At 36.0% G+C, this 19,583-nt stretch overlaps 1 protein-coding gene across 5 annotated transcripts in view; it reads left to right on the top strand.

The window, feature by feature from the left end:
* LOC107592917 (kinase suppressor of Ras 1-like) overlaps window positions 1-19,583 on the top strand; it is a 41,557-nt gene that overhangs the window by 13,161 nt on the left and 8,813 nt on the right. The window contains exons 2-11 of one of the 5 annotated variants that reach the window (XM_016282496.1): window positions 3,815-3,955; window positions 12,056-12,203; window positions 13,144-13,597; window positions 16,707-16,841; window positions 17,563-17,720; window positions 18,042-18,111; window positions 18,215-18,298; window positions 18,382-18,443; window positions 18,525-18,637; window positions 18,983-19,151. In XM_016282496.1, coding sequence (XP_016137982.1) covers window positions 3,815-3,955; window positions 12,056-12,203; window positions 13,144-13,597; window positions 16,707-16,841; window positions 17,563-17,720; window positions 18,042-18,111; window positions 18,215-18,298; window positions 18,382-18,443; window positions 18,525-18,637; window positions 18,983-19,151 — 1,534 coding nt within the window. Of the gene's footprint in view, window positions 1-3,814; window positions 3,956-8,944; window positions 9,050-12,055; window positions 12,204-13,143; window positions 13,598-16,706; window positions 16,842-17,562; window positions 17,721-18,041; window positions 18,112-18,214; window positions 18,299-18,381; window positions 18,444-18,524; window positions 18,638-18,952; window positions 19,152-19,583 lie in introns of those variants that run through there. The other 4 variants (XM_016282495.1, XM_016282499.1, XM_016282498.1 and 1 more) reach the window with 4 other exon arrangements.

The following is a 19,583-nucleotide window of genomic DNA, read 5'->3' as shown; positions in this document are numbered from 1 at the left end:
TTTTGCCTGGGTGAGGTGATAATACGCTCATACATAAAGCCATCCACTGCTGTCTTGTCTCTCAGTAGAATTAACTGCTAGTAAGGTGCTCCAACACTGCAGCTGCTCTCTTCTCGAGTGCCGTGATACGAATGGAGAGCGCTAATCAACTGCACAGGTGGCTGGTTGCTGGGCTACAGGTTCAGTCGAATTTGCCACTGTGACCTACCAAAGCTCTTGTAGACAAAATAGTGTATTTCTCTGTGGTGATCTCTAGATAGAGCATGAGTTTTGATAAAAATTATGATGTGTAACAATGTGTGAAATCTAGAAATAATTTGAATTATTCTTGCACTCTGGTGGTTTGCATAAACGACTGGTGCTACAACTGTTCTTGCTCAACAACGCAGTCTGCTCTGACGCACTTTCACTGTCTTGACTCTTTATATGACATGAAAGGTCAGGTAAATCAGAAAACAACTGAAATGTGAAATTTTTGCCAATATATTTTTATATATATATATATATATAATATATTATAATATATTTTAGAGTGGGTATAGAAAAGAATCACCCCCCTTTAAAATGATCACATTTTGTTGCTTTGCAGCCTGAAATGAAGACGGACACAGTTTTTGTTTTATCCAGCTGTATTTAATCAACTTATAACATCCAAGTGACACCAACATGTCAGAAAAAAGACATGAAAAAATTAACCACTGAGTTGGAAAAAGGATCACCCCCTCCTAAAAATGATTTGTAAACTCAATCAGGTGTAGCTATGGCACACAAAGCCATTTGACTTTCAGCTGTGATCAGCTATGGTCATTTTGATTAGCTCAGCATGAAAAGAGTTTTCCTGGAGCATTTCAGTCCTCGGTAGTGCAACTGAAACAAACAATCAACTATAGACACCGATCAAAAGATCTCCGGATAAAGTTGTGGATAGGCACAAGTCAGGAGATGGATACAAAAACATTTCAAAGGCTTTATCAATGCCTAGAAGCACAGTGAATTATTTTATTAAGTGGTGGAAGGTATTTGGTACAACACAGACCCTCCCTGGATCGGGATGTCGCTCCAAACTGGATGAAAGAACCAGGAGCAAACTGGTCAGAGAGGCAACCAAGAGGCCCACAGCAACTCTGAAGCAAATGCAGGAATTTATGACAAATAGTGGTTATTGTGTGCATGTGACAACAATATCACAAATTCTCCACAAATGTGGCTTGTATGGGAGGGTTGCAAGAAAAAAGCCACTCCTCATGAAAGGCCACATGCAGTCACGACTGAGCTTTGCTAAAAGGCTCCTTGAAGATTCTGAAAATGTGATACATTTTTTTAGGGTTCTTTAATGAATTGAAACAAAATAAATAGAACAAAATTAATTTATTTGAAATAGAAATATTTTGTTACATTATTAATATCTTTACAGCCAATCAATTTAATGCTTCCTAAATAAAAGTATTAATTTATTTCTTTCTTACAAAAAAAAATGTTTTTGCATGGTAGTGTATAGCTATATCTATATATCTATCTATCTATATATATACGTACACGTATTCGTTCTGAAAATTTTCGGTACGGGCCTTTCGGTTCGGTACGCACGTGTACCGAACAAATACAGCATTGTTTTAACCACTGCACGAGCGGAACTTCATTGGAAACTTCCAGTTTTATATATTGTTACTTTTAATATGAAACAAAGTCTCATATTTCAAATTATGTCCTTTTTTTCAGGAAATTCAAACAATAAATGCTGTTTTGGCACTCTTTGATGTAGCACGACAGATCGCTGTAAACCTCAGTTCAATCGCAGCATGGAGCGCGATCATCCCTACCTCTTTACTACTAGTTTTAATGTGAAATAAACATGAATGAACATCTCACGCCTCATGTAATCGCTCAATCAGCGTTTCAACCTGGGAAAGACGGCAATAAAACAGCTTGTAAACAAAATGTCACGTAGCGTTTCGTTTACCTCAGGCAAGTCATCAGTGTCCACAGCTCGTTAGTGCGCTATAAATGAAGTGCAGAGAGCATTTGGCGAAATATAGACTATATACTCATTATATTTTACTTGACCTGTTAGTGATGTCTTAATTATTTAATGTTTAAAAAAATCTGTTATGAAACGAGTAATGCGAGGCACTGTGTAAATGAATATATTTCAACAACAATAATTGTTATAATTTAGAAGTTAATTTAAAAACTGCATTATGTGCTATTTACATGTTTGCATAATTTTTTAAAAGTTGAGTGTTGCTTGTTATATTTAAAAAATAAATAGTAATTAAATTTAAGTTTGGGCTCTGTTGTTAACAGTAACCTTATAGTAGGCCTAATGTAAAAGGGCTCACTATAGTTTAGAGCATAAGCAGTGGTAGATTTTTATTCTTAAGAAAATTTATTTTAATTATAACGGCGTTTAAAGAAAGAGCAATTTGTTCAGTAAACCACTGTTTAATTAAAAAAATATATATAATTTGTTTTCCCCCTGCTGTACCAAAACTGTATCGAACCGTGACATCAAAACCGAGGTACGTAACAAACCGTCATGTTTGTGTACCGTTACACCCCTAATATATATATATTCAAACAAGGTGAGTACCACTATTGTTTCCACTTCATGCAGTTTGTAGTAAATTAAGTGAATTAACTAAAAAACCAAACCTCCTATGGAACCAAGTCCTAAAGTAACCTTTTTATTTCTGAGCAACCTTCATAGCTTTTAGTCAGTGAAAACAGCCTCTTCTTTATGAGCATAGTTGCAGCTGTGGTTGTCTCCGAGGTGTTTGAACTTGTACCTGTAGAGGCAGGTGTGTGGTGGTTTCTGTTAACCTGTGGACCGCAGTGTCTCGCTGCTCCATGATGTCACATGGGACTCTGGCTGCAGCCGCCAAGTGTGTTCCAGCCAGGGTTGCCATAGTGGCGGAACAGACGCCCCCATGAGAAAGAGTCCAGACTCCCTTGCCATGATAACCAGTGTCTATTTATAGACAGCGCTGTTTATTGCAGTGGGAGCGTTACGGCAACAAAGGGAGGGCACGTCTGAAACATCTTTGTCCTGTGGGCATTGTACGTTATTGGCTTGTTATTTTTTAACCTAATATCAGTCTAGTGATGGTAAAAAAATGACGGATGGATGCACTGGCTGGTACTTGAACTGAAGAAAAGTGTGGTGTGTTTGTGTACACTGTTTGTTTGCACTGTATTCGGTTGTTTTACTGACACCACACACGCACAACACACATTTTCATTGCCCACCGTTTACAATGAAGTCACACATGGGGATTTCCTTTGCTCTGTTCTCACTTTGCATTCTGTGTGCAACGCTTGCTTGCGGACACGAAGGTTTAGAGAAAAATGCTCGTGCTGAATTATCAACATGCTTGTCCCTCATTGGTGTACTGATTTCAAACTTCTGTGGCATCTAACTGGGGACTTTGAAACAGCTCTTTTTCTCTGAAGTGCTCTGAAACATATGCCATGAAATTAGAAATAAAAAATAGAATTTTTTTTTGCCTTTGTGTCTGATGTTATCCTGATGATCCTTTTCTCAAAGGATCTTAATCTACAAAGAGCTTCATGTTAACTTAATAAGAGGTTAATTTATCTTCTTTTGAAGGTATAACAACTAATTAGGGATAGATGGTGTCAATTTAAAAAGCAAACAGATGACTCAATGAGTTGTCTCACAAAGCTGTTGCTACACCAGTCTAATAAGTCTGTGTGTGTGTGTGTGTGTGTGTGTGTGTGTGTGTGTGTGTGCGCGCTCTAGTGTGTGTGTGTGTGTGTGTGTGTGTGTGTGTGTGTGTGTGATCGCCATCTACAGGTGAAGCTGGTGAAGTACATCAGTAAACAGTTAGAGTGGAAGCAGAGTGTTCCAGAGAGTGACAGACCACTGGCGCTGGACTCTTACCCACAACTCACAGACTGGCTCTACACCATCAACCTCCGGCCAGAGCTCATAGAGGTACCAATATTTGTTTGTACTGAATGTATTTTTTTCTTAGTTCCTTTATTATCTTGAGGGATTTTAAAGTTGATCCTATTTCCCTTCTTCATGACCTTTATTCAGCTAATGGGCCATTTTTGGGTATTAGATTTTTTTGTTTGTTCAGTATTTTGTTTTATTTTATTTTATTTTCTATTTTATTGTATTTGTATTTTATTTTCCCTTTTATTTTATATTCACTCATTAAAAATGTAGCATAAATATAAATAAAAAACACATGCATACATAAATGACATGAAAAATTAACATTTAAAATATTATTTTAAGTTTTTACGTTATTGTTTTATTATCTACTAACCATATTATTAAATGCAATAAGGCACTTCTGTATTCTGGAAATTTAAAGGAACATTTAAAGCATGAAAGTACAGTTCATATTAAAAACAGACTTCTTAAACTGTAGCTTCTACTTAATGAATGTCTGTTTTAAAAAAAATGAATGTTATTGGAGGATTTGGGCAGGAGAGGGAAGATGTTTTGCTTGTTTGCTGCTGAGAGTCTCTGTGGCGTTTCAGTCCTCTGTGGACTGAACACACCTGATCCCACTCCAAAGCTCAGAATGTGCAGCGTCTGCCACCGTGTCAAAAACTGTCCCGTCAGTCTATTTTTGGACTCCAAAAGGAGTCTGTCTTTCTCTCTCTCTCTCTCTCTGCCCACCACCCCATACTGTCATATACACAAAGCTGAGCAGAACAGCACTGCATTCATGACTGCCTGGCAAATGCGCAGACTTGTTTGTCCTCATTAGACACAGAAACAGACAGCACAGGGAAATAAACAACGTATGCAAGACTGAAAAACAAAACTAGACATAGAAACAATTTATCCCAGTGGGGACAGGAGGGGTCACTTTGAGGCATGCCTCTGATTAGCTGACTGCTTCACTTCGGTTACTGCGGTAGGACAGCATGATTTTTGTGTGTTTCTTATTATGTCTCCTCCAGTTTTCCTCTCTCTCCGTTGTCCCAAAATACTTGCCTTGTCATTGTATATTCACAACAGACCATCTCTTGTCTGTCTGCGTCAGCCTGTGGCCTGGTTTTGCTTCAGGACCCAGATTTTACGTTTGACAAGTGATGACCCAATACAGTACCAAAATTGTACAAACATAAAACAAAAATGTCTTTAAAAGCAAATTAAAATGTTAATATTAATTATTAAATTAGGAATTTTTTTAATTTAAGAAAAATATAGTAATTAACAATATAAAAAATATTGTGGTCATCGTAAAGGTTTTTTTAATGTAGTCTGGATAATATTTTCTTTTACTTTGTCTATTTTTTACTGTTACATATGTGTTGTATGTTGATGTATGATAAGCCTAATTATTTAACATAAATATGCAGTTTTGTTTTATTTTATTCAGTTTTACTTATTTTATATCTTACTTTCATTTTGCATTGTTTATACCTATAACATGAAACCCAATTTTGAGTCGTGACCCACCACTTGACTATCCCTGCCCTAACTCAATGAGTTTGTTCTCTAAATGTATCACACCAGGCTGCTATAGTGTGATTCACAGAGCAGGAATGCATGCATGTGGGCAGCCGGCCCCTCTCAGAGAGGACAGCAGGGAATCCAGTTGCCCCAGTGTATCACAGTATAATGGGATAGTGCTTTCTCAGAAAAAGCAGAGGAATGCTATTTCTCCTGTGGGCAGACAAGATGGGACTGGGGCCAGTGTGGTTGTATTTGCATGATTAGACAGTTTAGGGAAGACGTTTTGCATACGGGTGACTCGTGGTTTCTGGTGCATCTACAGAACTACAAGGAAACACCTCTGCTGCTGTCTTCTTATTGCTACTGCTTTGTGTGTATTTGTTTACATTACAGGTACTAGAAATGGAGAACTATCTAGGGTGTCTGATGATATCCATATCTGTAAAAAAAACAACAACAAAAAAACATCCGTTATCATACCCTTCATATCTGATCATGTTTAATCATTCTGATTTCATGCCATCTAGGTCACAAATAAAATGTCTGAACGTCATTGCATTACATAAGATATCAAACACAAGTAGCATCTGTAAGCTAATGATGCTATCACTAGTTTAAGAACTAATTTCACTGGGGGTTTTTTTATTTTAATTTTTTTTAACCATCTAGTCTAAATGTGCTTTTTACTTGTGTTTGTATGAACTGAAGTCAGTTTTGCTTGAAAGTGTGTTTATGCTATTATTAACTAAAGCTAAAACTTTAACAAGCATTTTTAACTTCAATGAAGCTGAAATAAATATATTAAAATATAAATATAAAAAAAAAAACGAAATGTTTCCTTGGCTGAAATAAGTTAGTTTGGACTAACTGGAAATAAATAAAAGTTAAAACTGAACTAAAATACTACTGAAATAAAAATAAACTGAAATTGAACTAGAATTCAAATGAAAGCTGAAAATATAAAAATAAAAGCTAATTTAAAATATGAATGACAACTATAATAGAGTTTAAATAATGCTAAAATAACCAAAAAGACTCATGGCTGTATTAGATCAAAAGGGTGCTTCTACTAAATACTGAGCAAAGGGTCTGAATACTTAGGACCATGTGATATTTCAGTTTTTCTTTTTTAATAAATCTGCAAAAATGTCAACAATTCTGTGTTTTTCTGTCAATATGGGGTGCTGTGTGTATATTAATGAGGAAAAAATTAACTTAAATGATTTTAGCAAATGGCTGCAATATAACAAAGAGTGAAAAATGTAAGGGGGTCTGAATACTTTCCGTACCCACTGTATGCATGTCCGTTGTCTGTGAGAGTCAGTGAGTATAAACTGATGTCACAAGTTGGTGTCTTTACACTTGAATTATTTTGTATATTGTGACTCATTCCTTGATGTTCCCGGGTGCAGCAGTGATGGGGTTTCCCATTGCTCAATAAGAGTGAAAGTGCAGCAACAACCATGACACACCATCCAATTTTGTGTTGTTTTTTCAGTTTGTTCCTGTTGCTGGTGATGGACTGAGAGTCACTTATGAAATATAATGCTTAATTTAAATCAACCAGGGTTTGGAGCGTTTGAGTTTAGGCAGTCCACAACATGCCAACATGTGTTATTGAGTAAGTCTAAAGGGCACAGGCAGGAGTGGTTGTGTGAATCATATTTTTTTGTGGGTCACATCCTGTGGATCTACTGGAGGCCTTCCTTAAGGCAAAGATAAAGAGAAATAGATAGAAAGAAAAAGAGTCTGTGACGAATGCAATCTCACCCAAACCTCTGTTTCCTGTGCTGTACCCCCTCTCTCGCTCGCCTTTGTTCCTCTAATGTGGCCTCTCTTTTGGCCCAGGGATGAGCACTCATGCACAAAATGTATGGTGACAGGTCAAAGAAGGACTTAGGCCAGCCTAACCCTCATTAATCTCTGTTTCACAGTCACACAGTCAAAAGACATCCTGCTCTGTTAATAGCCTCATAAATGTATTTTTGTAGAGCAGTGGAATTTGTGTGGTATCAGTAATGTCTGCTCCGTTAGCGGTTGTGGAGCTGACAATAAAGATGTGCAAAATTGCATATTTTAAAAGTCGACTAATCAGTGGGCTGCCAGAAAGACTAGTTGCATAATTTGTATTAAGGAAACCCTGTATAATAAAGTTGGTTTCAAGTTCATCCAACCACTACCAGAAGTGTTTCTTGGGGGCATTTACACAAAAACAACAGATTGGATCAGAAAAGAGTCTTGTGAGACGTTGGATCTGTTTTAATTCAATTTAGCATTTTAGGAGTGCAAAATTAAAGAATAAAAGTAAGAAAACATTGTTTAACTAGTTTATAGCATGGCAAGTCCATTTTAAAGGTTTTGTTTTTTGGACAAAAGTGTTGAAATTGTCAGAAAGAACACTTTTTCTCATTAAAAACAAGATGTTGAAGCTGAAAATTCACGGCTATCAAGTTTAGTTGCAATTTTTAAAATCAATCAATTAATTAGTTGTTACTTTTATGAGACAAATTGGTATTTTGTATTTATTTATTAAAATACAAATTTGTCACATAAAAGTGACAAAATTGACCTTTTAATAATTAAGTTGTGCCACTATGGCTAAAATAACCACTTTTTCCCATACATTTTTTTTTTGAAAATGTATTGAATTTTTTTTTTCTAAATGAAAAAACTGTACTAATTTGACATTAACATGGAAGTTGTTAAGTTGTCATATTCATGCATTTGGCCTCTGATTTGACAAACCAAATGCATCTATTGGTGACCATGTGATTTTAGGAGGAGTGTCCAGAGCTGTGGAGAGACTTCCCAGGCATGTTAACAGGAAGGAAAGAGGGATAGAGGGGAGGGACAGTGGGGAAAGGGAGGAGGGACAGGACGAGTAGGAGGGGAAGTTTGGGTTGGAAGGGAGCAGCTCTCACAGCGTGACTGACTTGAGACTTTGAGGAGAGACTTCGGTTTGTTGTTTCTGGGATATGAGATTTAGTAAAGGACAACTTCAGTATTAAAAACAAGATGTTGAAGCTGAAAATTCACGGCTATCAAGTTTAGTTGCAATTTTTAAAATCAATCAATTAATTAGTTGTTACTTTTATGAGACAAATTGGTATTTTGTATTTATTTATTAAAATACAAATTTGTCACATAAAAGTGACAAAATTGACCTTTTAATAATTAAGTTGTGCCACTATGGCTAAAATAACCACTTTTTCCCATAAATTTTTTTTTTGAAAATGTATTGAATTTTTTTTTTCTAAATGAAAAAACTGTACTAATTTGACATTAACATGGAAGTTGTTAAGTTGTCATATTCATGCATTTGGTGATTTGACAAACCAAATGCATCTATTGGTGACCATGTGATTTTAGGAGGAGTGTCCAGAGCTGTGGAGAGACTTCCCAGGCATGTTAACAGGAAGGAAAGAGGGATAGAGGGGAGGGACAGTGGGGAAAGGGAGGAGGGACAGGACGAGTAGGAGGGGAAGTTTGGGTTGGAAGGGAGCAGCTCTCACAGCGTGACTGACTTGAGACTTTGAGGAGAGACTTCGGTTTGTTGTTTCTGGGATATGAGATTTAGTAAAGGACAACTTCAGTGGAGAATCTCTCATGGTATAGTAAGCTTGACTGCTTCATATTTTAGAGTCTCATTTTAAGACTTTGTCAACTGTGTTTTGTTTTTGATGTTTGTCGGTTTCCTGCCTGCATGCAAGCCTCTGTGGTCATAGAAAGTCTGCAAACAGAAGTACCAACGGCAGATGTCTACTAACGCTATACTTGAACACATCAGGCTCATGTCAAGAGGCTTGCAGACTCACAAGCTTGTGAGGAAATTCCTTGTTTTCCATTTGTTTGAGATACTTATCAAGTTGAAATTCCACTGAAGCTCTTTGTTGAAGGCGGAAAAAGCCAAAAAACTAAAATAAATGTGGCTCACTTTACATACAGCTGATACATTTTCTTTTTAAAGAGGAACAGCTGAATATTTATATGAATTATATTTATATACTCTAATGTTATTTTTTTTTGTATTGTTTAAATACTATAATATTTATTAACATTTAGATTTTTATAGTTTAGCTTCTATTTTTAGTTTATTTTCATTTTAGTTTGGTGATTTTGATCTATTTATTTCATTTGTAAGCACCCACTGTCACACTTTTTCTGTTTGATTGTAGATTCATGTGAAGCTTTACTGACAGACCAGCAGAAACTGTCCCTGATAACGACATATCTTAAAGAATTGTTTGTTAGGGGAGTTCACCTGGGTGATTTTAATTGCAGTGGGTGGGAGTTTGTGAGTGTTTGTTTGGATGGAAGCTATCGTAATGCTGTGTCTTGCTTTTATGTTCAGAGCATCACTCCCTGTGTTACGTCAGCTCATAAATGCAGGTAAAAGGCGTGTTCAGACATCACCTCGGTATCGGTATGTGTCATTTCACCTGCTCTCTGCCCAAGCTTGTCTGTTTTAACACAGTAATTCATGTACTTATTAACTTGGACGTAGGTACACGTCGTATAGAGCAATCAAGAGGTGCATTTTACATCCTCGTTATGCATTCTGTTGTGTTTTCTGAATGACAGAAGAGAGAATAAACATTAATATGTCCATTGGATAAATATGTATTCATGTTACTGTATGTTTGTGTAGAGATTATGCTTATTGGTTTGATTTAGACTCGGCTTAAGTTCATATTGGTTATAAGCTAAATGAGTGGATGATGTTGTAGTATTTGTTGAGAAGAGATCTATGCTCTTAATTCTAATCTCTGGCTCTTGTTCAAAAAGGAAGTCTCCATGAGGATGCTGGGAGATTTCCATTCCCCTGAGTGCCGTGCATGTCATTTAGAAGGCTGTTTAACTTGTTTTTGATTTGGTGTATTACACACACCCACCTCATACAAACACAATTACGTGTGTAAATGGGGATATGCATATACCTTGTTTTTGTTTTGTTTTTTACTTATATCACTTTTGGTTTTCATTTTTAAACAAATCAATAATTAGTACAGAATCAGACTAACAAACTTACTTTTTTTTTATGGTGTCCTAATTTTAAAGGCAATATATGGTTCAATTTCAGAGATACCGGGATCTTGATATGGTTCCACAAGTAAATTGTTAAATAAAAAAAGCCAAAAAACTAAAATAAATGTGGCTCACTTTACATACAGCTGATACATTTTCTTTTTAAAGAGGAACAGCTGAATATTTATATGAATTATATTTATATACTCTAATGTTATTTTTTTTTGTATTGTTTATATACTATAATATTTATTAAAATTTAGATTTTTATAGTTTAGCTTCTATTTTTAGTTTATTTTCATTTTAGTTTCAGTTTTAGTAGTTTTGTTAAGTGCTTTTGCCATTTAAAAAAATATTTCTGTTTAGCTTTAATTTATTTATGTTCATGTTGAATGTAAATTTAGTACTTTAAACTTTAGTTCAGTTTTTTAAGTAAAAAAATTTCATATAATATTTCTTTTATTTTGTGTATTATATTAGATTTTTTATATTACTGAATTTTTTTTTTTTAGTTTATTATTCGTTTTAGTTAACCGTAACAACACGTATATAGTATACTGTATATTACAACCTTTAGTTCTGGTTCTATAATTTGATTGATGACAGTGAATGGTGTGAAATAAAAGTGTGTGAATTTTGCATAAAAGAAAAGTAAGGAGTGTTGGAGATGAAAATTTGTTTTCTGTCAATCCAGGGTGACTCAGGTAGTGTCACTTTGGGAAATGGAAAACCTTCCACATTTAATTGATAGCTTTGTCCTTGAAGTGAAGCTTATATAGCTGTGTGTGAAACACACACACACACATCCCTGCTATCGGTAAACACAGCTGTAGTTGCACGATTCCATAGGACCAGACACACACATTGCTATTCACCTAATTGGTCTGTTTTGTTAATGTTTAGCAATGTTTGACCATCCACCATCTGAAACCGCTTTATGTTGATGTGCACTATATAATCAAAACCCTAACCCTGTGTTGATGATTCTGATTCACCCCATTTTCTCTATTGATAGACTTTATGTACCTCCCTTGATCCTTTAGACCAAAGTGCCTCATGTGTCCTTTTATCTATTCATTTACTATGGAGACTACACTGACCACAACTATAACTGTTGCTGGGCAGCTTCTCAGTCATGTGTTTGAGTAAGAGAGAGTGTGTGTGTGTGTTTTGGGTGAGAATTGAAATACGGCAGGGAGATGCCAAAGAGTGCAGGAATGTTGTAGGGTGGAGGAATGGAACAGAGATGGGCAGACAGAGAAAGAAAACTGGTATCTGGACATTGGCTCAGTCTGGTGCCAGGAGATACCAGCAGTCTTAGTGGCGGCAGGGGGATTCCAGGGGGCTTTATCACCTAATCTTTCTCTAATTGATATAGAGACTCTATTCTGTCTGTCTACAGCCACACAAATGCCATAGACTCTGGTCAAATACTGGCCAAATAAGATAATACTGAGTCATGAAGTGAATATCTAGTGCTGTTGTTTTAAATATCAGTTTAGATGTATGATGTTGAATAATGTGCAATTAATCACCTGTGTCCATTTCTGCCTATAAATGCCATGATTAATGTTTTCTTCTGTCTTCCAGGCCGTCCCTGTGAAGCTGTCTCTGGATGCTCTGCTGCAAATGTCCAGTGCGCAGGTGGAAGACACCATGAAAAGACTGGGCTCTAGCAGTGAGGAGTGTTCCCGCATCACTGCTGCCCTCTCCTGTCTCAAGAGCGCTACTGACACAGGTCACTGCTGACTCCTTCCTCCACACACACTTCAAGCACACTACGACTTCCTGCTCTAGGCTCTGATTTTAGTTGTTGGCCATTTTAGTATTTTAGCATATAGACAAAAAAATTTGAAAGAAATAAATGAACACTTTTATTCAGCAAGAATGTATTTTATAATGACTTTTATTATTTTACAAAATAATTCTATTTCAAGTAAATACTGTTCCTTTGGACTTTCTATTCAGAGAATGCTGAAAAAATATATCACTGTTCCCCAAAAATATTAAGCAGTGAAACGGAAATAAATTAAGACAATAATAAGAAATGTTTCTTGAGCACCAGATCAGCATATTAAAGTGATTTCTGAAGGATCGTGTAACACTGAAGACTGAATTAATGCTAAAAAATTCACCCATTTTAATATGTATTAAAATACATGATGAGATGCTCATGAATTGTTATTTGACAAAACCATATATAGCGGCACACTAAGTTTTCCAGACCATCGCCAATGGCAAAAGTTAAATTTTGATTGCATTTGTGAACAACAGTTGTCATTGTTAACTGAAAAGTTAAAATACTTTTCACTGCTTTAATTTAATATAATAAAACATAAAACTTAAAAACATAAAAAAAAAATTAAAATTAGAAATGTTGCCTTGGCAACTAACTGAAATCAAATAAGTTGAAGTACTAAAAATACTGAAATAAAAATAAAATAAAACTAAATAAAATTGTATATACTATACATTTTAAATACTATAACGTACACTAAAATTACAACAAAACATATAAAAATAAAGGCTTATTCAAAATATCAATAAATATACTATAATAGTATATAAATAACACTAAAATAACACTGGTGAGCAGTCATTTGAGTTGAGTTCTGGAGCCCTGCATTGCGTTGATCATCCACCTGCTTCTGAATTGTCTCTCACTCTTTCTGTTTTAGGGGGAGCTCTGAGGAAAGAGGGTATCCCGTGGATAGCAGAACCCACTCACCGTGACAGTACCTCTGCTGATCCGCTGTCTTGTTCTATGCGTGCACATCAGTTTTACAGTCCCAACCCAACCAGCTGGCCCCCTCCTTCTGCTTTCCCTGCCCCTCGTTCCTGTGTCTCTGTTTCTGCCCTACCCTCAACGGACTTCCCTACAATTGTCCACCCACACTGTGATGGGCTGATGGACCCTTTTTCATCCTCCCCGCAGCTGAACCGCTGCACCTCTGGGCTGCTGTCCACCCCTCCAGCCACACCGCCACAGAGAAGGTATGGCAAACTAAAGCCCCCACGAACTCCACCACCTCCATCCCGTAAGCTGCTAAACCTCCTGCCCAACATCACTCTCACGCGCAGCAAGAGCCAGAGCCAACTGGCCAACCGGATCGACGACCCTACACCCAAGAAGTAAGTTCAGCACTGAATAATATTTTATTTATGGATGTATTACTCCATGGCATAATGATCTCTTCTCAAAGTTTGATTTGAGATTATTTTGACAGCCATATGATGTCAAGTATGGCAGTATTGATTTATATCAGTCTGCTGTTGGGCTTTATGGTGACTTTAAAAGTGACTGTCTAGATTGGAGCAAATTTAGCCATTTTACCACTGCAAATATTTGAATGCAAACTAGATATGCATTTCAGAAATTGCAGAACGAAATCCTAGTGTAGGCACTGGTTCAGTGTAAATGAAATGCCATATCAGACATGCTTTTGTTTTTGTAATAACAAAAAAAGTATCCAGTTGTAAGTCAGCTACAAACAGAAATCCACACATAGTCATTCTGTGGCTATAAATATGTGCAAAGAAAATTGACCAATCACAATTCAGCATGCAGGTACACTACTGTTCAAAAGTTTAGGTTCTCTAAAATATTTTCTACCACTTTTTTTTGGGGCGGGGGGAAGTCATGCTTGCCAAGGTTGTTTTCTAATTTGTAATTTATTCCTGTGAAGCCGAAGCTGAATTTTCAGCATCATTACTCCAGTCTTCAGTGTCACAAGATCCTTCAGAAATCATTCTAATAAGCTGATTTGGTGCTCAAGTAGCATTTCTGATTATTTTCAATGTTGAAAACTGTTTTTTTCTGTATAATATTTTTGTGGAAACTGTGGTAAATTTCTATTCAGCGTGTTTTTAATAAATGTAAAGTTCAAAAGAATGATATTTGTTTAAAAACAGAAATCTTAACGGTCTTTACTGTCATCAAGTGAATGAGTCTTTGCTGAATATAAGTATTAATTTCTTTAAAAAAAATTTTTTTTTAAACCTACACCAAACTTTTAATATGTAGTGTATATGCAAGAAAGAAAACCAATTACAATTCAGTATATAAATATAATGAAACTGTCATCGCTGTCAGTAACCAAAATGCATCTATCTGACCATTAGCCTGTGTTACAGTATGTACTGATTTTTTTTTACTGATCTTCCTGATACAACCTAGCACTATAAACATGATATCAGATTCTCAGAAACACTTACCGCATGATAAAGTCATGCAGTAATGCACTGAGGTGATGGGAATGAAATATATTCATCTGAACGATGTAGATAAAATCTGAAGCATAAGCAATGCCTCTTCAAACCATAAGATTAAGTGCCAGGGTTAACAGCAATGTACAGACTAGAAACTTAACAGAAATATAGGCTGACATTTCATTTTAAACTTGACTAAGAATTTCCAGATTCTTATCATTACACACATAATCACAATTTCACCGTTTGAAATGAATATTCAGTCATCGTTTAGTCACCCACATGTTGCTCCAAACCTCCAATCTTTCTTTAGTGGGCTGCTAACCACTGTGACATATTGAATATGCCAAAATTTTCAAAGAATAATAAATTACGGTTTGCATATAAAGCTATCGAATTATTTCATGAATATTTAAATATAGCATTAAAGTTATATGGACCACTTTTATGATACTTTCATGGTGTTTTTTTTCATTTTGGTCTTTTGACTGCCCCATTCCTCATTCACTTTAATAAGAAGATTGGCCATGATACTGAAAAATAAAAATGGACTATTTGTGTTCCACAGAAGAAAGAAAGTCGTACAAGTTTGAAACGGGAAATAAATGATAACATGCTATATCTTTGTTACATTGTGTGTAAACTGAGCAGGATGCTGACTCTATAAATCCAGATGAAAGTTATACATTGCACAACATTTGCTACACGTAACAACATGTTGCCTAACTCAGCAATAATTTGGAATGATTTTTGGCCCTGCAGCATAAATAAAGAAATCCTTCTGATCTGAAACACAGACAAACATGTAAGCCGAAGTTTTGCAATGTCCATGTGAGATGTTCAGCTTAAATGAAAGTGTCATTCAGCCAGTCTGTGTTCTGTCATGAGATCTCGGCTAGTTTGTTTGCGATTGTGGTTGCTGACTGCTGAGTAAATGCACTTACTCAACCGCTGTTGTTTTAATAGAGAAAATTGTTGCAATTTGGAATGATTGGAATTGCTATCAGGAATTTGTAATACTGTTATAATCGGGAGCATATTAAGTGGTACACAGGTGTGCATGTGCTACCAAAATAAAAAATGCACTGTGGAAATAAGTTCAGAACGCTCACTGGCGTACCGACATGACTGACAGCTGTTAATGCACAATCACCGTTTTATATCGACTAACTGTAATACTGTATAATGATGAAAATTCATATAAAGAAATCAAACCGTAAAAAGTAAAAAAAAAAAAAAAAATTTTTAAGTAAATATAAGCATTGTATTTTTAGGTGTACTATAAAAATAATTGTATTTTTATTTAATACTCACTTTTTATTTTAAAATATAATAGGATTATCACATTTTATTATTTGATTAAAAAAAACTAACTAAATAAAGTGCAATAATAATATTATTACTATGATTATTTTTTTATAGTTATATTTAATAGGTCACACTATATGTGCAGTGTGAGCACCAAACCAAATTTCTAGGTGCTCGTATGAGAACCAGACTGAAACACTTATGTGCACCCCTGGTTATAATATTTTTTGTTTGTTTTTACCAGTTTTCATAATGTGCAGAGAGAGTGCATATCTAAGTCTTTGATATTAATTTATATATTAAATAGCCTATAATAAATCTGTACACTAGATGAGGTCAAATAAACCGTGTGTCTGAGTCCACATTCTATTGATTTGTGCTTATTGGTGAAAGTGCAAAAATAAATTTCTCAAATGACAACAATCATTGCAATTATAATTTTGAGCAAAAAAATGTATATATATATATACATATTAGTTTAACCATTATACAGCACTTCGAAGTTTTCAGTGATTAAAACTAGACTAAAATGCTCAGACTTTTAGTCGACTAAAACTTGACTAAACAAAAACTGGACAAGATTGACTAAATAGGATAATAACTAAAAAGTAAATCTGACACCAGGAATAAGACTGATTTAAAAGACTAAGACTAAATAAAAAATGGCTGGCAAAATTAACACTACGCTGTTCATACATATACCATACTGTGTCGCCCTGCCCAGCGTGTGTTCGGTCTGTGGGAGTGGACTGCTGTGTCATCTGAGATCACTGATGGCCCAATTCCAGGCAGTTTTTGGAGAGTATTTCTACACGCCCCTTCACGTAGCCCCAGTGTTTCCTGTTTGCTCAAGGCCGAGGTCAGACCCCTTCTCAGACTCGCTGGCGTCCAGTGCTTGATTATTCCCGCTCCTCTAAGCCAATAAATGTCTGCAGGATTGGAGCTCCTCCTCATAATATGCATGTGAACTGAAGTCCACCGCTAAAACTCCCTGCCTGTGAAGCTGCACGCCTGTATTTGCACCTCATTTTTTAAATATTTGTGGTGGACAAGTTGCAGATGAGTGTTTATTTAAAGTACTATAGAAAGATTTTTTTGCAGGGAGGTGCAGAATGAGTCATTATGAGAGCTTTCTGGGAATTATATAATTGGTTGCATTGTGATAATTCCAATGAAATGTTGCGGGTGCTGAGTGTTAGGGATTTTAGGTTAAATTGTATATGGTTTTTGCTTTACACAAGTTGATTTTAAATGGTTCTGCAGTGTAAAAATTATTGTTTCATGTTCAAATGTTCCATCCATGTATTATCTCAGGTAACATAAGGTTATAAAAGCTGAATGGCAAAGTATTGTTTATAATTAAATTATTTAATTGTTATTGTAATTATTAACTATTTATTATTATAATTATTTATTCTTTTAATTATTAATTATTTAATAATTTAATTTGGAAAAAAAAATAATAATACAAAGAAACACCAAAATCCTGTTTAAATGCAGTCTAGCATGTCACACTGATTTTAGTATTTGATGGCAGCTACCCAGATACCAAATGTAGTCTTGTGTCCTCCGCCCTGCAGGAGTGGAAAGAAAAATAAGCCGCTCCTGAACGTGCAGGTAAACGGTGGAGGAAACGGCTGGGAAGACTCTGCCTCACAGTCACCACTGTTGTCTGCCCGTTCCCCCTGCATTCTACCAAATACCCCCAGTCATCTGGGAGACTCTGCGGGAGTAAGAAGTAAGTGTTTTTTATTAATTAGTAAATACAAATTTGTTTCAAAAACTAGTGAGCTCCCTACCAAGATAACATTTTGATTCATCATACTGTAGTTGCACTCCAGATGAAGAGGCTACAGTTAGACATCTGTGTTATGTTTGCTTATGAAATATGTTGATTTGGCTAAAGGCAGCTTTACACATATTGTTCATGTGTACAGCATTCCCAGAATGCACTGCAGTGAAAAATTCATCCAGTCAACTCTAAAGCTTAGAGATGCTAACACCAAACTCATTTTTAATCCATTTTGAGTCCAATCCATTTTTCTCTAACATCATATAGACAATGTTGCATCCCACGGAAGCTCTCCACTAATCATGAGAAAGGATATCGGTCTGGATGTCACACACAGGTACTGATCATTTAACCTTTGCTTGTTTTCATTCTTGCATCTGTGTTTGTTTTCCAACTTCCAACACACCTGAAATTGGCTTTCTTTTTGTGCCTCCTCAAAGGTTTTCCACCAAGTCCTGGTTGTCTCAGACGTGTCAGGTGTGCAAGAAGAACATGATGTTTGGTGTTAAATGCAAACATTGCAAGTAAGCAAACACAGGAATCATTTAGAAAAACCACATCTGCAAACCAGTATCTTCCTGCTAATGTTTGCTTTCATCTCTTTTAGGGTGAAGTGCCACAATAAATGTACCAAAGAGGCCCCTAAGTGCAGGATTTCATTTGCACAATGTAAGATTTTGTACAAGCTGTAGTATACTATGCATTCAGACAGCTTTGCAGGTGATCTAAAGTTCTGTTCTGTTCTTTCAGTTCCAAACAAGATCAGAAGAACAGAGTCAGTACCGTCAGGTATCAATAACCAGGTGGAGCGACCAGCAGAGTCTCAGCAGTACGGAACATTACCGAAGACAATAAACAAAAAGGCATGTAGCAAACCACACAAACCAGGAAGTTGAGAGTTACGCCATACTAACTCCTCATTATTATTATTATTATTAATATATACTATATTTATATTATATGTTATTTATATTTATATTATATTTATTATTTTATTTTAAAAATACATTATTTTTATATCTTTATATTCATTTTTACAACTCAATTTGGTGATGCTAGTGACAACCCATAAAATTTCTCTTTCAAATTCTATTTTATGAATTGTCTTAATTGTTCAAACATACATTTTTACACATTATTTGATTGTTTTTTTGTTTTGTTTTGTTTTTTTGGAAAAGGTTTTTAAAGATATGTGTCCCACCCTTCAGGACCACCCTCCATCACTGAGTCACCTGGACTCCAGTAGTAACCCCTCCTCCACCACCTCCTCCACCCCTTCCTCACCTGCCCCCTTCGGTCAGAGCAACCCTCCAAGCGCCACCCCGCCACCCAACCCCTCCCCTAAGGGTCACATTGACAGTCGCTTTCACTTCCCAGGTTAGTCTCGTTTACACTGATACCACTGATGCCCGTGTGTAAACCCGTTTAAGTTTCTACACTACAGAAGGTCACTCTTTTTGTAGCAGAGCATTATTAAATGGGTCATATGATGCGATTTCAATTTTTCCTTTCTCTTTGGAGTGTTACAAGCTCTTGGTGCATAAAGAAGATCTGTAAGGTTGCAAAGACTAAAGTCTCAAATCCAAAGAGATATTCTTTATAAAAGTTAAGAGTCAGCCACGCCTACCTAAAACGGCTCGTTCTAACACGCCCCCACATGTCTACGTCACGATGTGGGAAGATTTGCATAACGCCGCCCAAATGTTCACGCAAAGAAAGAAGGCGTAACTTTTATTCTCGCTGTAGTATTGTTGTTGCCACCGCCGCCATGTCGTGAAGGTGCTGTGTGTTTCGTTGTGAAAGCGAAAC

Source organism: Sinocyclocheilus grahami, unplaced genomic scaffold (assembly GCF_001515645.1).
Source record: "Sinocyclocheilus grahami isolate Dianchi unplaced genomic scaffold, SAMN03320097.WGS_v1.1 scaffold161.1, whole genome shotgun sequence".
Taxonomy (NCBI): Eukaryota; Metazoa; Chordata; class Actinopteri; order Cypriniformes; family Cyprinidae; genus Sinocyclocheilus; species Sinocyclocheilus grahami.
The sequence above is the reverse complement of the archived record's forward strand: the minus strand, read 5'-3'. Positions and strand labels throughout refer to the sequence as shown.